The following is a 20,618-nucleotide window of genomic DNA, read 5'->3' as shown; positions in this document are numbered from 1 at the left end:
CGTCCATAGTGATCCAAGTGTCCTGAAGCCCCGACACAAAAAGTTGTTTGGTAAAACATCATATGAACTCTGTTTTTAGCCTCATTGTAGCCTGTAGCTCTAACTGCCTCTCATGTGTGTGCGAGACCAGCAAAAGCATGTGAACACACATGCTTTTGCATGTCTCATGGTCTCGCGCAAGCGTGCACACGTGGGTGCGTTGCACAGAGAGGGCCTGCATTAGGTGGAGTTGTGCTGCTACCCACTCTCCCCTTGGATCTCCGCAAGGGATGTGAGGACTCTAAAACTTCACCTGAGCCTCCCTCGGAATATGGGTGAGTAGATAATGGCTGAATTTTCATTTTTGGGTGCACTATCCCTTTAACAAAATTTTCAGAAATATGTTGTGAGACAAACTTTGATTTACAATTATGTTAGGTTTATATATATTTACTGGAAAAAAATGTGGAATGGATACTGTGCCCAGCGGAAAAGGAAACATATCAGTCAGTTAGGAAATGTTGTTTCAGATCAGATGAGACAGTAGATCCGGTAAACAGAGTCTAGTTTCCAAGTCCTGGAGCCCCATCTGGACTATAAATTGAGCGAATAAGTACTTAAAGTAATGCCATTATGTGTATCAGAGCTAATGCCTTTGCTAACCAACATTAATTACGCAGACTGCAACTGAACCTTGTCTCTACTTTATGTCAAGGAAGCAATCAGATATGATTTCACTCATATTAATGAGTCTCATTAAAGATGTTTTATTGTTTTGCTGTGGTTCTTGTAGTTGTAGATTTGCATTTAAATGATTTATTCCGTTTACTACAGTAGCGTCTCCCTCTATAGCCTACAGAATTCTTTTTTGTCAAATTACTACTGCAACAGGTTGTTTGTAACACACCTGTCCTCACAAGTCCACCACCTAACAGCCTATTAGTCCCTGCACATACTGTATCTGTATACATTTACATGATGGCACTTTTGTTACCTTTTTAAAACTTTTATTATTTTTTATAGGTCTAGGTATTGCCTATTTTAACCCTTTAAACCCTGAGCAAATTGGGAAGAAGGCAATGAGCAACGAAGGAATAAATGACCCCAAAAGACTGCAAGAAATAAGTAAAAAGAGAAAATGAAAAACAAGAAAATTAGATGACCTGGAAAAGGTGCTTAAATTTTATAAAAAAAACAAATCTGTAACATATTTTTTTAATGTAATAATAATAATAAATATAGTTTTCCCTTCGCTTTTTATTTTTTTCCCTTTTTTTAAAAAATTCTGAATCTATTATTTTTTGCAATTTCTGGGACATTTCTCACCACTTGCCTTTTTTATGTTTGTGGGAAGAAAACAAAAACATAATTTGCTCAGCGTTTACTTGTACGAAGGTGCCTGAAAGCAGCACAAGGAAAGTGACGTCGCTTGAAAATATATTTAAGTCTGTGTTTCTTGTGTTTATTGGCTTGTACTTCTAGATCTGTTTAATATATTTACATAAATCCTTTTATGGTAATGTCACATTGACAGATGATAATAGATCCTGCAGCCCGCCCACCACCTGCAGGGACTACTTCTGCCACGCTGAGTGGGTTTCCTCCGCCGAGAGGCAAATCCTACAGTCTGGTAGTGGCTGCTCCGCGAGGCTCATCGAGCAATAAAATGCGCGTCGGACACCGGGGTTTTGGCTGATGAGAAGAGGGCACCTGTCTGAGCTTTCCGAGGATTTCATTTTGCGAACAGAGACAGGGATTGAGAACAGTTCACACGCGGAAGGCGCAAAATGAGGCGATTTGTTTTGATATATATTTTGCTCGTTGCGGATTTTCACCCAGTCCTCAATTCACCGATTCTTGGATCTAAAAATAATCCCAGACTTGTCATCAAAGGTAAGTCCACATGTCACCTCTTCACCGTCACGACTGCAGTGTTTTATATATATTCATGTAAAATCAATGTGTCGAATTAGATGTCTAGAAAGGTCAGTTACAGCTTTAATCCTGTCTTCAAATCTTGTTTAAGCCTGATAAAATAGGTAACACAACTTTTTCCAAAGGGAGCAACCAGAGACTATCTGCAATCTTAAATGTCAGTGCACAATACAGTCATTGATATGGTTCCGTGTGACCTTCACATCCCTCCGGGTCATATTAAGTGTGATAACGTGATGCTTCTGTACTCCTCAGATATACTCAGTGGTGGGTTCAAATACCAAGTCCATCAGAACCACAGTGTGTTCTTCTACCATGAGGACTCTGAGGAGATGTATGTTGGAGGGACTGATTTTGTCTTGAAACTTGATGCAGATGACTATCATGTTATAGAGGTGGGTGCTTCTTAACTTTTATATTTTGAATTGATAATTTTGTTTATCACCTGCAGTAGGACTGGACTTACATCTTAGATTTGGGATATCATGATATCTTAAGTGTTGTCTTCACCTGGTTTACAGGCTGCAATGCAATAAAGTAATTTAATTTTCTGAACTTAACAAAATGTTCTAGCTGTTCTTTTATTTGCCTTCAGCCACCCACTCATTATATTCCCAATACTAATGACTATTTTTCATAAATTCTCACTGTGAAAGTACCAATAGTCAATCCTACAGTACTGTGACAGTATCAATATCAAGGTTTTTGGTAAAAAAAAAAATATTGGGATATTTGATTATCTCCATACCGCCCAGCCCTGACCTTCACTACATGCATTTGCCCATTTACTCATCATCTCATGGTTTATTGATGGGCTTCCCACTTTGTGTTTTTGTGTGGTTCATGACAGTGGCAGTGGAGTTTTGTGATGCAGCTGGGGCCATAATTAGATGCTGTACGGTAGCAGATGGCTGTCACAGACCTATTGTTACAGGAGTCTGTCTGGCAGCAGCGCCCGCCAACAGATACATCCTTTCAAAGCCAGCAGCTAACATGCAGTTTCAAGTCGTCAGCAGCAGCTGCTTATTAACTGCTAATGGTAAACACATGTCACAAGCAGACACTGGTGACAGTGGCGTCAACAGAGATTGTTCATAGGTGTGGCCAGATAGGGCCACTGAAAATCTTAGGGTGGCACACCAAAAGCTAAAAAAAACTGAATTTCAGGAGTTCAGTTGTGCTGTTGTTGTAGCTGAAAATATGTCAGCATGAGAGTGAGGGAATCACATACTTATTCTTTGATGTGCGTCATGTAGCATGGTTTAGTTTGCATTTTTAGTTCCATAAAAATCCTGTTTCTGTGTCGGGTGATTCATTGCTCTGTCGGTACCCAAGGAACACATTTTCATTCAGATATCTTGAGGTGAGACTTCAAGGGACGCCTTTGAAAATGGCCATGCCAGTCGTTCCCTTGCAAATATCTAGCCTAACTTTAGGAGCATTATTTAGCCCCTTTCCTGACAAGCTATGCAGACATGATACCGGCATGGTCCCAATGGATGTCTTGGGTTGTCTATTTTCACAAGATACCAGAAGGTTCACGCTATCTTAAAAGATGAGCGCACCATATCCTCTTAAAGATAGTATGTCAGCCTCTAATTATACTCATCAGAGGATGCCAGGCATTGTATCAGAAGCCACCAACCAGCCCCTCCTGGTGACACATGAAAATCTCTGTAATATAATAATCCAGAAAAGTCAAATGACTAGACTTGTGTTTATCAGAACACAATAATTAATAAATAATGGACCAATGACTGTTGATCGTTTTCCAAGAAATCAGCGCAAATGTGGCCTCAGTTCTGACCATAAGACAGACATATAGATCTTCATTTCACTAATGGATACTAGTCTGTGGCAGAAGCAGCTGAAACTACTTTAGAAGAAGACAGCATGTTGAGTGGGATATTTTTTTGGCTTAAGCAAACACCTGGGAAAGAAACCTTACAGATGTTTCATGTTTATCTATCATGCAGCTATTCCAAATATGTAACCAAAAACACCCTTTTTGAGGCAGAACCTGAAGTGCAACATTCTTTGTTGGTTAATAAATGATAAGGAGATGTGTAAAATGTTCAGTTTCTCTTTATAATATCTCATTTGAAACTGTTTTTAAGTGTAAGCTTTGTTCATTTGTCTTCCAATTGATGTCTCCCTATAGAAATTTTCTCTGAAAACCCCGGGGCAACAGCAGTGCAAAGAGGTTAGTGAGTCGAAAGTAATGATTTGCTTTTTTTAAATAAAAAAAAAACTGAATTTGTGTGATGGCGTGGCAGTAACAGTCTCTGTATTTACAGGGCCAATGTGAAAATGTCATCACAGTGATCGAGAAGTTTCAAGACAGCCTCTTTGTCTGTGGCACAAATGGACACAAACCACAGTGTTGGAAGCTGGTGAGTGTTTGCATACATCACTTAATATATGTTGCATTACATCTGCACATCGCATCTGTTTGACCTACTGCAGTTACCGTGGCTGGTTGATTTTACTGGCAACAGCAGGTCAAAGCTGACTAAAGCGTGGAGCGTTTCAGTGTAATGGCTGTGGCTCTGATTAAAGTTTAATTAGCACCCTGTCTGTAATTTCAGTAGGGTGTTGTGTGGCTGATGTTTAGATATTTTTCCATCACAATATTCTGTTTACTGTCTGTGCTTCTTCAGTTTTCTTCGGTGAACAACCAGTCAAACGAAATCGTGGAGAGCTATGAGGGGACGGGCATCTCTCCATTTGTGTACACGCATAACTCCATCTCCCTCACAGTAGGTATGTTAAAGACAGCTTCTTGCACAACCATGCAGTGGCCCATGTTTTTAAAAATGTGACTCAGTGCTGTAGATTATGTAACCGCATCAAGTCATGTGTGATAGCAGAGTTGGCACGAGTGCACTTTCACAGAATTATACTCAATAATTGAGCATCTTTTGCTCATTTTCACATGATGCCTCTTTGTTATTTTTAGAGGGGGATCTATATTCAGCAGCGCCTTTGGATACAGATGGAAGCTCATTACAATTCAGAAGGAAAGCTGGCAGCAGAACGAATGTGTGGATGTATGACAACTGGGTCTCAGGTGGGTAATATCTATTTATAATGTAGGATGAATCATGAAGATGCATCTGATTAGTATCAGTTTGTCTTTAAAGTACTCAGTCCTGAACTCATTTTGTTCTCGCCACTCTTCAGTGCACTTTAATTATCTTCTGTTTTGGTCCCACATGCCAAGCCTTCTCATCATATACTGCCTGCTGCTGACACTGCTCTGTACTGTAAACGGTGAAGCAGTTTAGTAAACATATCCTCCTCCCTCAGAGCCCACCTTCATCTCTGCGTCCTGGGTGAGGCGGAGAGAGGACCCTGACAACGAGAAAATCTACATTTTTTTCCGTGAAAAGAACTCTGATAACAACCCGGAGGCTGATCCCTGGATATCGAGGGTTGCCAGAGTCTGTAAGGTACGGACACTGAAGTAGATTCAGCTTACGTCAGTGAAGCTATCATCTTACTAGGCAAGGGCAAGGCAAGGTAAGTTTATTTATGTAGCACCTTATCACTGAAAGTGCTTTACAGGCAAAAGATTAGAAAAATAAAAAGATGAAAAAACAGATGAACAAAGTAAGATAAATAAAAGCAAAGAGAAGTTTAATAAAAGTACAAGACAATGAGTTGACAATGAGCAAGAGGGTTTGGTTCGAACCCAGGGTGGGGGAGCCCTTCTGTGCAGAGTCTGCATGCTCTACCTTTGTCATCATGGGTTTTCTCTGGGTACTCCGGCTTCCTCCCACAGTTCAAAGACATGCAGGTTAATTGGTGACTCTAAATTGTCTGTATGAACGTGAGCATGAATGGTTGTCTGCCTCTGTGTGTCAGCCCTGTGATAGTCTGGCGTCCTGTCCAGGGTGTACCCTGCCTCTCGCCCAATGTCAGCTGGGATAACAGGATCAGCGGTTACGGAAAATGAATGAATGATTAATAAAAAGCTGTAGAAAGGAGAACAGTCTTGAGCTTAGTTTTAAAAATGGCTACAGCTGGGGCATATTTTAGGTCTAAGGGGAACTGAGTCCAGCAGTGGGCAGCCACATTTGGATTTAACTCTGGTCACTTACTGTCCAGTCACTGCAGGTCACTTACTGTCAAGTCATTGCAGGTCTGAGAAATCTAACCGCCTTGTACTCAGAAAACATATCTGGGATATATTTTGGGCCCAGACAGCTGAGTGTCTTACAGACAGCAAGTAGGGCCTTGAAGTCAATTCTGTATTTTCTACACTGCAACAGTAAATTCCCCAACACCTCTTCTGTCCTATTTACGCTGTAGTATCAATGTTAAAACAAGACTTCCTATCCACCACCCCTCCCATACTTCCACCTATTTTGGTCTGATGGGATCAAAGGACCAACATGGCCTTTAGTCCATATTAATGAAGGTCATGTAATATGATCAAAAACACCAAAAGCCCTTCTAAATGGACCTTGCGGTTAGATTATTTTATCCAGTTGTTATTCCCAAGGTTGAGAATGAACTTTGAAACTATGACTGCACATATGAACTGAAAGAAATCAACCAAACAGGGCAAAGTCTGCGCTCCACGCTTTCACTAGATTTACAATGTTGTACATTAATGAATACATTTTTCCATGATATGCTCACACATATTATATTCTAACTCTAGTTTCCACTTGAACAAACAGACATTGAATTGTGGGACACTGCAGCAGAGTCTGACGTTAATGTTCGATGAGAGTGTTGGCTGTGCCTCCGTTAGTAACCTGCATTTCCCAGACAAAGGAGATGAAAGGCCACCGTCATTCAAACCAGGTTCATTTGATGCTGACATCTGTGTTTGTTCTGAGAACAATGGTTAAGGTCAGCCACTATTTACGACAGGTTTATAAGTCTGATAAATGATATGCTGAGGCTGGCATCATGGATAAAATGATAACCTTGCAGGAAATTATTATTTACTTGCACTGTGCTAAAAAAAAAAAGCAAAGGGAGATAGCAGTATAGTTGGCAAGGTGCAGTAATGTGAATACAGTGCCAGGCTTTGACAAAGACTTACACATATTTAATGCAGGAGTGCAACCATCTGCAGCACGGTGGCTTCATCCCCACAACCTGCACCAGTGAATCGGGCTAACCCAGCTGTTCTTGTGGTGAAATACAATCTTTTGAACACCCCTGACATCAGTGCAAAACAAGACTCGCCCTAAAGGTGGTTAGGTGTTTTGCTTCAAGTATCATGGTCCATGTAATGACACTCCTATCAAGTAACCCTGAGTTTATGAGTTTCAGCTTGCAAGAGAAAAGTGAAAGAGCGTCTTTCTGGTGTCATTTATTTCACAGGTAGATGAAGGTGGATCAAAAAGATTCTTCCAGAACATATGGACATCTTTCCTCAAGGCCCGGCTTGTTTGTGGGTTTCCAGACGAGTCGCTCTATTTTAACCGCCTCCAAGATATATATGTGATGCACGCTGACGACTGGCACAACACCAGAGTCTATGCCCTTTTCACAAGCAGCTGGTGAGACACTTTTCCTTCCTATATTATTATAAGCACCTACGCAACACCCTGAGCAACATGCTGACAGGGTAACACAGAGTGGTTCTCACTTAAAACTGAAAGCTCAGCATTTTAAAATACTTTGTGCCCATGGAGACAAAACTAACCTTGGCCAGTAGGTTTTGACCTACTCAGTATATCTATGTATCGACTAAATACACCAAGGTGAGTGGGTTGGCCACATGACTTATCTTGTTTGATGACAAAAAAAGCATCAAAAGACTAAATCCAAACCTGCTCCATTTTCTATATTCTTTTGCGTTGGTCCATTCATAAAGATTAGAGCCATACATAAGATGAGTGTTCATTTTATTCTCTGCTACCTTTTAGTCTGACAGTAGGAGATGCACACATTTGCCTGATTGTGCTTTGTGTGCTTAAAGGGGCTGTGTGCAATATTCAAAGCACTGATACAGCAGCAAACAAGTATTTCCAATGTAAATATATAGTAGTGGCATCCTGAGCAGAAAATGAAGTCATGCTCCCTCTGTATGTTGTAATCTGAGCTTCTCTGTTCTTTGCTGTGGTAGATGGTCGGAATGCACAAGCATTTTAGTGCATGTAAGTTTCCTGTGAGTGAGAAGCATAGCGCACAGCCTCTGGCCACCATGCCCAAGTTAACACCATTAGCTCTGTCAGCACTGTTGCTGTTGTTAGAGCTGTTAGCAGTGTTAGCTCCTAAGGGGGGCTTGCTCAGACTCTGAATCACACGGTATGCTCCATTGCATACAGCTTCTTAAACCCTTTGAAACCTAGAGCAACATCACGCCTTTCACGACCATTCAAACCTTTGAACCTGGAGCAAATTGGTGTAATTTCTTCCAAAAACTTTGGGAATAATGGCAGTGAGCAACTTGGTAAGAAATGTTCCACAAATTGCAAAAAAATAATAAATTTAGAGAATTATTTTTGAAAAGCAAGGGTAAAATATATATTTGTAATTATCATTATTACATATTTAAAATTAAGTTACAGAATTATTAGAATTTTAAAGCTCATTTTTAAGGTCTTCTTTGTTTTTTTTTTAACTAATTTTCTTGTTTTTCATTTTTTCTTTTTACTAATTTCTTGCTAATTCTTTGTTTCATTTTCTCTTTCCTTGCTAAGTGCCTTCTTCCCATGTTTTTGAAAGAAACCAACCCAATTTGCTCAGGTTTCAAATTGTTTACCAAGGTGCTCCAGTAATTAAGTTTTGTACTTCTGTATAGATGGAGGACTCACGAAAGAGACTTTGAGGATGCTCAAAATCAGTAGTTATCCTGACATTTAGTCCTCAGTATGGATCGAGCTGTATGGCTAAGGAAACTGCCCCTGTAGCACTCGACCAAGCCTCTTTAAAACTGGCAGGGCTGTTATGTCTGATTTGGTAATGTAATAATTTGTAAGAGTAATGGAGAGTTTGTCAGATACAAATTTTGATTGATGAGTTGCATCAATGTTCCGTTTTGGGAGTACCGCACCCCACTTGGCCAGTCCCATAGATGTTACTCAGTTCTCCTTTGCCCTATGCCAAGAAAAATCCAATCATTACATTTTAGATCATCTGCTAACAGATGAACAGAATGATGCAATGGGACAACATCATAATACTAACCACTACCATGCATTGTTGAGGCAACAACTAATAAACAGATAAGAACAGTATTTTTTATGCTAACTTAATCTTACTTCTCTTCTAGGAACTCCACTGCAGTGTGCATCTACACAATACAAATGATAGAAGATATATTTGAGAACTCAACTTTCAAGGGCTACAACAATGAGATTCCCAAACCAAGGCCAGGAACGGTAACCATTTGTTTTGTTGCTATGCTGCTCTGCAAAGACAGAATACGTCCTCTGAGGGTTTTATTTTTGATTCCAACCATCTCATGCATCTTGGCATCACTCACATTTATTGTGGGCAGTCCACTGTATATCACATGTCGCTGAGTGAGGGTGTAGCTTAAAGAAAAACACAGACATGTTACATAAATGGGTGGAAATGTGGAAAATGTGCGTCTGTATCATTCATCCCAATCAAACGTGGTTCAGTGTTTCCATTTGTTGATTCAAACTGTAGTTTTTTTTTAAACATGAAGTCTATTTGAGTTCAGCCCTGTAGTTAGGGAACCAAAGGGGCCCCACAAACATAGATTTTCAGAATTTCCTCTCATTGTAGTAAACAGTCTGACTCACTGAGTAATGGTTCCTTAAAGGGGGTGGACTTGTTGCTATGGCTTGTAAAGAAAACCCTGTGTCTCCAATGTGGTCAGCTTATAGCCAGAAGAAATATTTGTCTGGTTTGTTTTTACACAACTTCAGGTGCCTCCAACTTTGTATACCTGAGGACGTTGGAATTGCTTAAACTGAGAGTCCTATAAACATTCAGTTTATGTTCACATTTCCTACAGTATACAAACTACTTTTAAAGGACCTGTGTGTTGATTTAGGGGGGTCTACTGACAGAAATGGAGTATAATATTTATAATTATGTTTTCATTAGTGTATAATCAACTGAAACTAAGAATTGTGATTTTGTTAGTTTAGAATGAGCTCTTTATATCTACATATGGAGCAGGTCCTCCAGTGGCGTAAAGTAGTTACAATGGGCCCTAGTGCATGCTATCATGCACATATTGTCTCATCACATGATCGGAGACTTGACATTGGATAGAATTAACATATGTATGACCTAGCAATCATCATTTCATATCTGCATATAACAAAAAATCCCAAAGAAATTATTGATTTAATTTAGCAATTTTAATTGTATATTTATAGTTATGGAATAAGCATATACATTTGTTACAGATGCTATTGACTATTGTACAAAAAAAAAGATAAAATAAACATGACAGAGATGGGTTTGCCTTTTTCAAGGGCATATATAGCAAATGGCACTGTTTTAAATTTATTTAAAGTTATTGTTTTGGCATATATTCACTCATAAGGGCCCATTCTCCATTCTCAACACATTATTGAAGAGTCCACTCTCTATGGGTCCCCCATCTCACAGGCCCCAGTGCAACCACGCTGCCTGCACTGTCCATATATATACGCACCTGGAGTCCTCTACCCTGGAGGTCACCATGTTTCGAGAGTAACCCAGAATGGACATACTAGAGAGGGTCTGATACATTTTTACCATAGACTGTGTATAATAACAGATGTAGCTGCTGGTTTGTGGACTTCCATGTTGTGGTGTCGAGTTTGGCATCTCGGGCATCACCATCTTCGTTTTGTGGAGCCAGATGAAATCATGTTTGAAAGAGAGGGTGGAGTTGTGGAGCAGTCAAAAGTGGATCTGACTCATAGAGTGGGGTGACACCTCGCTGACAGCCTGTCATTTAAATTGGCCCCACCCTTAAATATGTGTAGCTTTAGGCCTTGATAAAATGTAAATAGGTGAGTGAATGTTAAAATTGGCTATAGAGATCAAAACTGTTTTTGTACCAGGCTGTAAACATTTTTTATTTAACGTTTATTTAGCCAGGTTAGTCCCGTTGAGATTAAGAATCTCTTTTTCAAGGGAGACATGTTTATTTCTGCTGTTAAGTTAGGCATATTAACTCTGGGGTCTATGGGATTTACTCTGTTTTGGAGCCAGCCTCAAGTGACCATTCGATGAACTGCAGTTTTTGGCATTCATGCATTGGTTTTATTATTCAGCCTCGGAGGTTTGCCACTTTGTGTTAGCTGAAAGCCATCTTAGGTTCTACTACATGCTTGGAAGGGGAGCAGTATTCATTTGGTTGCAATCTGCAGCCTCACAGCTAAAGTCCTTTAAATTAAAACACTGTTTGTGTCTCTTTATTTTTCAGTGTGTGAAAAACAGCAGGACCCTGCCACTGGCCACTGTCAATATGGTGAAGGATTACCCAGAGATGAATCACTGGGTTCACTCCATACATTATTCCGCTCCATTCTATGTAAGCGGCAACAACTATACCAAGATAGTAGTGGACCGTGTTCTTGCATCAGACCAGCACATGTATAACATTCTGCTTCTGGCTACCGGTATGTTCTGGTTAGGAACAAATACACTATCCCTGGTCTTCCGTACTTTGTTTAACAATGTGTACCTTCTGTGTTTCTCTGTTGTTTTGGATCGTAATCATGCATTGTTTATAATCTCTGGGAGGGACAATGGGCTAAACATACAGCATCACTCCTGTAATAACAATGCTACCAAATGCTAATGGTTCCAACAGATTCTGGAAAGATCCATAAAGTCTTAGAGGCCGGATCAGAACCTTTCATCATCTCTGAAACCCAACTCTCCAGCCGATCCAGCATTCAATCAATGAAGCTTGACTCCAAAAAGGTATTTAAAATACCATTTTCAGTCTCATGCATTATAGATTGTAGTGTTGTTCTTACATTAGTGAAATTTGATTTCTCACAATTGAATATTTCAAAGCTGCACTAATCAATATTTTTATATTAACTGGATCAAATGACTGTGCTCTGTGAAAGAGGTCGCTCACAGTAACAGAGCCACAGAAAATTATTACCCATAGCTCTAAAGAATATTTTAGTATCTGTCAGCTTACTGTTTTGGTTTGACGGCCCACATCTAATCTGTACTGGCTCAGTCTTAACAAACATAACATTTAACAAAGGTAACATTGAAAAATTCGACTCTGTTACAACTCACAAGGTTCACCGACAAAACAACTGTCTTATACTAAACACGTTTTCCAAACAAATATGACATGCTAACGTTATTAGCACAAGCCTATGGCATTTTACATTGTATAAATTAGCCTAGCGACAAGCAGAGATTTCCTCTGCTCATATTAAGCCAGAATAAATCCTGAAGTATAAATTACACACAAGACTTAAAATGATATTTTAGTGGAGGCTTTATTATCTACACAATTTAGTGTTTCTTATCTTTGAAACTGAAGTAAATAAAAGCTTCATTTCCACTGAGGGAAATGGTTTCAGCTTACAAAAACAGACAGGAAGTCTGCGTCGCCATGACGTGTAGTTACATTTCTGGGGAGGTGCACGTCGGGCTACGGTGTAGGTACAGTGTCGATTCAATGCAGAAGTACAAATTCCGTCTTACAGCTCTCATCATGCTACCTGCCTAGCACCAAACAGCAGACTAGTGGAGCATTTAGCAGTAGAATAATTTTCCTCATGAGTTGGTGGAGACCAAAACAGAGCTACAAGGAGTGAAATATGGGACTTTTATACATTAGAAACACAAAACTAAATGTTACTCTTGCTTCATGTCTGCTGGGTGTGCAAATAGCCAATCAAATGCCAGCATGCTCCCCGCAGTAACTTTACATGGTGATAATATGTCAATGTTGTGTTTACTTGCACTGCACCAAAGATGCCTAAAACCCCTTTAATGATATAAAATGAAAATTATGATTCTGTGTCCCTTTGTTCAGAAAAAATTAGTGGTGGGTTTTTCGGAGAAAATTTCCATTATGGACCTTCAAAGTTGTGAGGAGATCAAGTCCTGTGATGAATGTGTTCTGGCGCGGGATCCATACTGTGCCTGGACGAAGTCTGGATGCACCTCGACTCTCACGTAAGTGTGTACAGCATTCATACCAAGACTCAGACAACATTCGTTGCATTGTCATAGTGACTCATCTCTCACAAATCTTGATTCACAGTGGGGGCATTCAAAATGTCATTGATGGGAACAGAAGTGCGTGTCCTCCACCAGTCGGAGGTAACTAATGATGAAACTTTTAGTCATACAAACTTCTTAAGAGCTCAAACACTTTTGGTGACATCTCTATTTGATCTTCTTTTTATTCTTGTAGAACAAAGACAAGGAAACCGGACCAGACGAGAGACAGTTTCACCATTACCACTGGATTTGGGAACGACTCTCTCGGTACCCCTGGGTAACCCTTGCTATCTGACCTGTCCTATAGACTCTTACCATGCTGTCTACACCTGGGAGCACAATGACCAGAGGAGCCCTTGTCTGCAAATGGAGTCCAACTGCCTGCACCTCATTCCTCATGTGGCACAAGAGCACTATGGCAGCTATCGGTGTGTTTCTGAAGAGAAAAACTACACCAAAGTGGTGAGAACGTATCAGGTTGCACAGCAAATAATCCAAGACACAAATGAAAACAGTGACCGAAGCAATACCCCTTTCTTAAGAAATGATGCATCAGCTGTCGTGCCGCAGATAGTGTGGATCACTCTTGGACTGGCTGTAACGGTGTTGGGGATGTTCAGATAGGGTGTGCACCAATGACTGTTTCAACTTTACACCCCTTACTCTTTGGAAAGCTTTTCTGTTGGTCCAGCCACATCCTCAGGCCCTTTGTCCTTGCCATTGCTCTCATGCCAGGACGCAGGCAGCATTAAAGGAAATCCACTTTAACACCAATAAGGCCTGCAACGGCAGGAACACTCCCACTGACAACCTAAATCCTTATTTATGCAAGTGTTCAAAAGCTGTGTTTGGCAGGAAGGTCTACAGGAACAAGCCAAGTTTCATTTTAGAAGAGAAGCCAGAGCAGGAAGAGGTTGGGGTTTTTGAGGGGGAAAGCAGCAGAGCTGGTCAGCAGCTTGAACGATCTGAGGGGCCCCAACAGTGCCTAATGATGATCAGTCAGTGATGTCTGCAATGTTTCATAGAGTGAGTACATCTCATTCCTTTGAGATAAGGGAAAAAAGGGGACGGTGTAGGTTGTAATCTGGAGGAGTTCTTTGCCAAAACAGAGGCACACCTTTAAAACGTTTTGATCATACGTGCAAAAGCTTCAGGTCAGAGAGCCATAGATAGAACAGTTCACAGTAAGTAGGTGTGGGGTCGAGGCCAGCTTGGTCTACTAGAGGTCAGAAAAAAATGTGAAGTTCCTGTGGACATTTCCTCTGTGCCCCGCTCCAGTGCACTGCTGACTAATTATTTGTATCAGGGTGTTTAGGGAAGGGTGGAGGCAGCAAGGGACCCTCACTGAGTTTCCCTGTTTTGTTCAGCGCTCCCACTTGTGTAACAGTCAGTGGTGAGAGAGGCGTTTGGGAAAATGTGCATGACCATAAGCACCTTGTTTCATTTTCACACAGATTTTGGCAACAAAAAAAAAAGTAAATGTCTTTGCATTTTGCATTTACACACTGAAACATCAATGTTAGCTGCAGTGTGAGCAATAGATAAGTCCCACATTCCACCTGATGTAGAGCAGATTTGAGATGGTTGTTGAAAGTGAGAGTTTTGCACATGTCTGTCATTCAAGTTTTATATGAGCTGCTTTTCTAGTCAGTTATTTATGTTAAAGCAAGACTTTGTTACTGTGTCAAACAGCAGCTGCTTATGCCACAATTAATAATTACAGGATGCTGAAACATAGTGCAACAGCAGCCAATGCTGAGAAAGTCGGAGAATCTACTTCATCATATCTATCACAGAGCAATAGCTGGCTAAAGTTTGCTAACATGAGCCAACATTTAGCAACCAAAAGCAGCAGATCCTGAGTGTACTTAATGAAGCAGCGGTGTGTTTTATTTGTTACAAGTTCAACGTTTTATTTGTAAGAGGAAGAACTTCTTTCAAAAGTTACATAGTTTCGATTTAAATTGGAAATAGACACTTTTTTTGCTTTAACTTACCATTATGAAGTAAATACTGACTGTATGATGTAATGGCTATTGAATAATAACACCATCTTCATTTTGACTGGTCACCTATAAGCCACACCTTGACTATGCAACAACACCATGTACAGTCTCCAGGGAAAATGAAGCTCAATATGACAGCACAAAGGAGGTGTGTCGACCATTGTGCAGCCAAAACAGGAAGGGAACAGTGCTTTTGTTTTGGTGGGAACCAAAATGCAGCATGTCCTTTGCTCTGGGTAGTTGCTTGGCTCCAAGGAAAATGGAGTGTAATCAGGTTGTCTTTGCGACATCAACAATAATACCACTTGAAAATGCCAGGGGAAGAAAAGTTGTAAAGTTGTCCATTTCCACTTTAAACAAGACATTTTCCCTTATAAAAATGTTTAAAAACTACTAAGCTATATATTTATTATGTTAATAGTATTTTTGGTACAATCTTTTGTGTTCCATACTGGAGATTTTTATATTTGCAATATGTGTCCTTATTTAAAAAACAGTATATTTTTTCATAATGATAACGTCAAAATGCTACCCAAAGAATGTATGTGATTATTATTGATTTCCTGCTTGTTAGAATAAAAAAGAATGGAAAATCTGTAACATTGTTCACAAGGAGTCATGTCCCTCTTCAATCCACTCATAAGGGCTTTCAAGAAAGTAGTTTATTCGTCCTCAGTAGGTCACGCCTTCATTACACGTGGCACTCAGTGAACCACGTGCAGCCGTATCAGAGTAAGGCAACAACTAAGGATCTTTATCTTAATCTGTCTTATTCCTGGATCTCAAGTCTCAACCCTGCTAATGACGAGTGAGTACATCTTGTTGACACAAGCAGAAGAAACACTGTATCTCTCTGGAAATCATCCGGAGGGAAATCCTTGTCAGATTTTCAGTAACTGATGTTTGAAAGCTTCATTAGAAGTCTCACCCTGTTTATATTTCTGTCCTTTCAGATCTTAGATGAATATTCATATTACACAACCACAAGGCAAAGTCAAATCTGATTTCCACTGAACACTTTTAAACTTCTGCCACTGGACATAAACATAAACATAAACTTCTCTCGTATTTAGTTTTACTGAGTTTAGAACTAGAGGTGTGGACTCGAGTCATTTGACTTGGAATAGAGTCAGAGACCTGACAACTTTAGACTTGACAAAATCAAAATAACCTTGTAACTGGATGTGGGCTTTAACACCAATGACTCGTGACTTCACTTGGACTTGAGCCCTTTGACTTGAAAATGCCTGATACCTTCCCCCAAGTCAAAAAAATTAAAGTATTTTAATTAAAAAATGTGCCATGAATCAATTGATATCCCTTCATTCCCTGAATTGACTATCATTAATGCTATTAAATCCCAGCAAGTCAGCACTTAATTCCCCAAATCCGCTTGGTTTGAGCCGGCCATTTCATGTTGTATATATCGTGAAGTCATTGTTGTGTTGAAAGAAATCTATTCCTAAACTGAGGGTATTGTCACACACAAGAGAGCCAACACGGCTAAATGACTGGGCTCCTTTATTTTGGTTCTTACCAGAAGACGTTTAACAAGTGACAAGGAAGTCACAAGGAAGGTTTTGCACTCAAGTCCAAAGTCAAGTCCCAATTCTTAAACTTTTAGGTCTGAATCCTAAAGTAGACATTCTTCACAAATGATGTTAAATTGACAAAAATCATGAATGCGTTTTAAGATCTGTATTTAATTGTATGTGTATTTGTAGTTTTGTAAGTGTATAAAAGTATCTTTGCTATAATTTTGTTCGTTCTTCATAGTTCTCTGCTGCAATTTGATCGGATGCTCTCGGTTTGGTTCAAACAAAGTGAATCGGGTGGTGAATGTGAATGGGACTTGCTGGGAATTAAATGCATTAATGATAGTTGATTCAGGAAATGAAGGGGAATAAATTGATTATCATCTGTTGGTACAATTACATTACATTTAGTGAAGAGTATATTTTACTATATAATGACGAAAACTCTGTCTGTCTGTGTGTCTGCTCCACATTTTTCTCCTCACTGACTTGGTCAATCCATGTGAAATTTGGCACAGTGTTAGAGGGTCATGGGAGGATGCGAATGAAGCAATGTTACATCAATTGGCCAAAGGGGGGCGCTATAGCAACCAATTGAAATTGCAAACTTTGAATGGGCATATCTCATGCCCCGTATGTCGTAGAGACATGAAACTTTGCACAGAGATGCCTCTCCTCATGAGGAACAAATTTGCCTCAAGAACACTATAACTTCTGGTTATATAGATTTTCCGCCATTTTGAATTTTTTGAAAAACACTTAAACTCGATCTCTTCCTAGGAAGTTTGACCAATCTGCATGAAACTGATAAGTGAACATAATCTAGGGACCAATATCTAAAGTTCCCTCTTATCAAAAGTTGGAAAACTTAGTAAAACTGAGCTTCTATAAGGCAATGAATATTGCGGAGGGCGTGGCTCATCACATAAAGCTGTATAACATCTCAAGGGTTTCACCCATCACCACGCAACTTTGTAGGCATATGACCACACATAATCTGACGGGACCTCTCCATTATTGACCCCATCAAACAAAACGGGGGCGCTAGAGAGCTAATTTCTTATCTAGGTCTAACTGCCATATCGATTTTTACTAAACTTGGTAGATATGTAGAACAGGACGCCTCAAGGTGACTGGAGAAATTTAACTCTAATTGGCAACTGGGTGGCGCTATAACAACAGAAAAATGCTTAAAAATGGCTAAAATGCGACCGATCGCTGTGGCTCCCCCTGTGGCCGAATGTTTGGGTTTTTTTCTAATTTTTGGTATGACTAAGTCATGGTATGGTATGCTGTACATAATCACGGAAACTGTCAGTGTGTCATTCTGTCAGTCAGTCATTCTGTCTGTCCCACATTTTTCTACTCACTGACGTGGTCAATCTATGTGAAACTGCACATAGGCATTGAGGACTGGCATAAGTGGAAGGTGACAAAGCTACCAATGGGTATGAACTAGTTATGTCTACTTAAGGATTCAAACCTTAATATTCAGGATTTGGGACTTGGGACTTAAGTGCAAGACCTTCCTTGAGACTTCCTTGTAACTTGTAAAACACCAACCTGGTCCCACTTCTTGTAAGAACCAATATAAAGGAGCCCAGTCATTTAGGCGTGTTGCCTCTCTTGTGTGTGACCAAACCCTGCTGTTACTATGTTGGGATGTCATCCTCAGTTCAGGAATATATTTCTTTCAACACAACAGTGACTTCACATGATATATATACGACATGAAATGTGTTGTCCAGCTCCACCAATACCACAAATTGTGTCAGCTGTTTTTATATGAGGTTACAACACAGACTTTTGACAGCTGTGAACTGTTGTTTTGTTTCCGGTGTGTGGCACAGCATGATTACAGATGACCCACCCGCTGTACATGTGTGTCAGGTCACTTTAATGGAGATCATGGTGTCTGGCTTAAGCAGATAACATGACACCTGACCCCGACAGCTCAGTGCCTCCTGTGGTTAAGTGACTGTCTGACCTGTAGACTGCTGAGAAGGTTAGTCATAGTTCAGGTGGAGATGTAAAATATGTTTTCATGGATCTGTGGTTAATGTAATTTGTCTGTGGTGTCTGCATGACTCATTGTTTGAACCACCCTGTTTAATTAATTCCAGACCCTCTGTGCTCGAGCTGTAAACAATATATTTGACTTCACACTGTATACTGTAGCAACACATCACTGATAGGATTTTCTGCCAGCCTCGTGTAAGAGGTTCTTTGAGTATGAACATCTCTTAGCTGATCTCTCTTAGCATGTCTGAGTCTAGATGGCGCCACACTGCAGTCTAAACTGAGATACAGTGACCGTGAGCCTCTGCTGTGCTCTGATATGAGACCACGTAGACCTTGGTCCTCAGAGGACTTGGGCCACAATTTACAGCTCCCTGTCTTCCTCTTCCTCCTCTTCGACAGGAAAGCCTCTTGGAAGTCTGCCAGTGTTAAGTAATTCGTGGAGCAAAAACAAACAAATATAAACACAAATCTTTTTTTCTAAACCACAGCCATGGTTCATGAGAACCTCACCCTGTACACTAAAAACAAACCGCATTTGTTGCACATAACACAATTAACATTATCTAGCATATGTTTGTAAGAATAGACTGAAGAATTTACTACAAGACTTTTACAGTTTCTGTCTGTAATTACAGCATCTTGACAGCAGAGGTCACTGTCGTCACATAGGACTGACATGTTTACAGCCTCATCCATGGCAACTACCTCACCCCGATCCTCGACCTGTAACTGACCATCATCAGACATGGCATTCAGTAAACCACATGAAGCCTTGTCAGGGTACAGACAGCACTGTGAGAATGTTTATCTCAGTCTGTGTGATTTGTAGATCTAAATTCTCAACATTCCCAAAAATATTAATATGTGTAAGTGTAAATATAGATTTGTTGTATGAGAATTATGTCTGTAGTTGCGGTATTTCGCCAACAGGGGTCGCTGTTGACCGACTGTCAAACCCAACACTGTCTTAACCTAAACTGGACCTAAACTTAACTTAACCAGGTCTAAACTTAACCCTGAAACAAAGAATCAGAATCAGAAATACTTTATTGATTCCTGAAGGGAAATTGTGACTTGTTACAGAAAGAATAGAGAATTATAAGAAGTAAATATAAAGCAATACAATAAAATAATAGAAATGAAAATGTACATTAAAATAAAAACTAAAAAAATAGAATGTGCGTTATGCCACAGTGTTTAGCACTAGAACTTAAGATATTAAAATATTAAAAACAAAATATAAATTGTCACTGTGCTGAGGCTGTAAGTGTGAAATTTAACTGCAATAGGCTATATACATCAATAGAATAAACAAGAATAAAAGTAAACATAAATATGTACAGTTATGAGCATGATAAAGCTGTGTCCTGAACGTTTTTGCACAGGTGAATAGTTGCACCCAATAGATAATTATGAATTATTAATGCAGAAGGTGAATAAAGTCTGGATCCCTTATTGAGATAAGTGCTGTACAAATGCAATTATCATTATTTTAAGTTATTTTGGATGACAATGAGAGCACCCATGGAACTGAGTATATGGGAATGTTTTCTGTTTCAGGACTGAGAACACTGCAATAGAACAACGCTCATTTGGGTATAAAGAAAAAAGCAAACAAATGTTTTGTGGGTCCATAAAATGAGGATCTCATTCATTGTCTATGGAGCTGCTCCAGACTTTATTCTCTATGACAGAGGTGACGGAGGTCATTTCAGTTCAGGGGCCAAATACAGCCCATTTTGATCTCAAGTGGGCCGGACCACTGGAACCACTGCATAATAACCTATAAATATCAACCCCTTCAAATTTTTCTTTCATTCTGAAAATGTTCATCCATTTACCAAATGAAGAAGAAAGACAATGTGTGTGCAGATTCAACAGTTTCATTACATGTGACGTTTTTCACAATTTTCCACTGAAGTGGAAGCTGTTGAAGAAGCAGATTGAGTTGTCCCCTGCCCTACAGTCTGAGGTTTTGTCAGTGCCGCAGCAGCAGGGT

General features: G+C 39.8%; 1 protein-coding gene across 1 annotated transcript; it reads left to right on the top strand.

The window, feature by feature from the left end:
• The first annotated feature begins 1,573 nt into the window (after nt 1–1,573).
• sema7a (semaphorin 7A (JohnMiltonHagen blood group)) lies at nt 1,574–15,677 on the top strand. Its single transcript, XM_033635908.2, has 14 exons — nt 1,574–1,872; nt 2,170–2,309; nt 4,076–4,117; nt 4,212–4,307; nt 4,575–4,677; nt 4,874–4,984; nt 5,224–5,366; nt 7,258–7,436; nt 9,155–9,263; nt 11,279–11,474; nt 11,669–11,781; nt 12,866–13,008; nt 13,097–13,155; nt 13,250–15,677. The coding sequence occupies exons 1-14, from the start codon at nt 1,767–1,769 to the stop codon at nt 13,678–13,680; spliced, it is 1,971 nt and encodes a 656-aa protein (XP_033491799.1). The 5' UTR covers nt 1,574–1,766; the 3' UTR covers nt 13,681–15,677.
• The last annotated feature ends 4,941 nt before the right edge of the window (nt 15,678–20,618 follow it).

The sequence above is a fragment of the Epinephelus lanceolatus genome, chromosome 5, assembly GCF_041903045.1.
Source record: "Epinephelus lanceolatus isolate andai-2023 chromosome 5, ASM4190304v1, whole genome shotgun sequence".
In the NCBI taxonomy this organism is placed as follows: domain Eukaryota; kingdom Metazoa; phylum Chordata; class Actinopteri; order Perciformes; family Serranidae; genus Epinephelus; species Epinephelus lanceolatus.
This window is presented reverse-complemented; position numbering and strand designations above follow the sequence as displayed.

Coding starts and splice junctions, on each gene's coding strand:
- sema7a (XM_033635908.2), top strand. CDS start 1,767: ATGAGGCGATTTGTTTTGATATATATTTTGCTCGTTGCGGATTTTCAC. Junction 4,308..4,574: donor AACCACAGTGTTGGAAGCTG/GTGAGTGTTTGC, acceptor GTGCTTCTTCAG/TTTTCTTCGGTGAACAACCA. Junction 13,009..13,096: donor GGATGCACCTCGACTCTCAC/GTAAGTGTGTAC, acceptor CTTGATTCACAG/TGGGGGCATTCAAAATGTCA.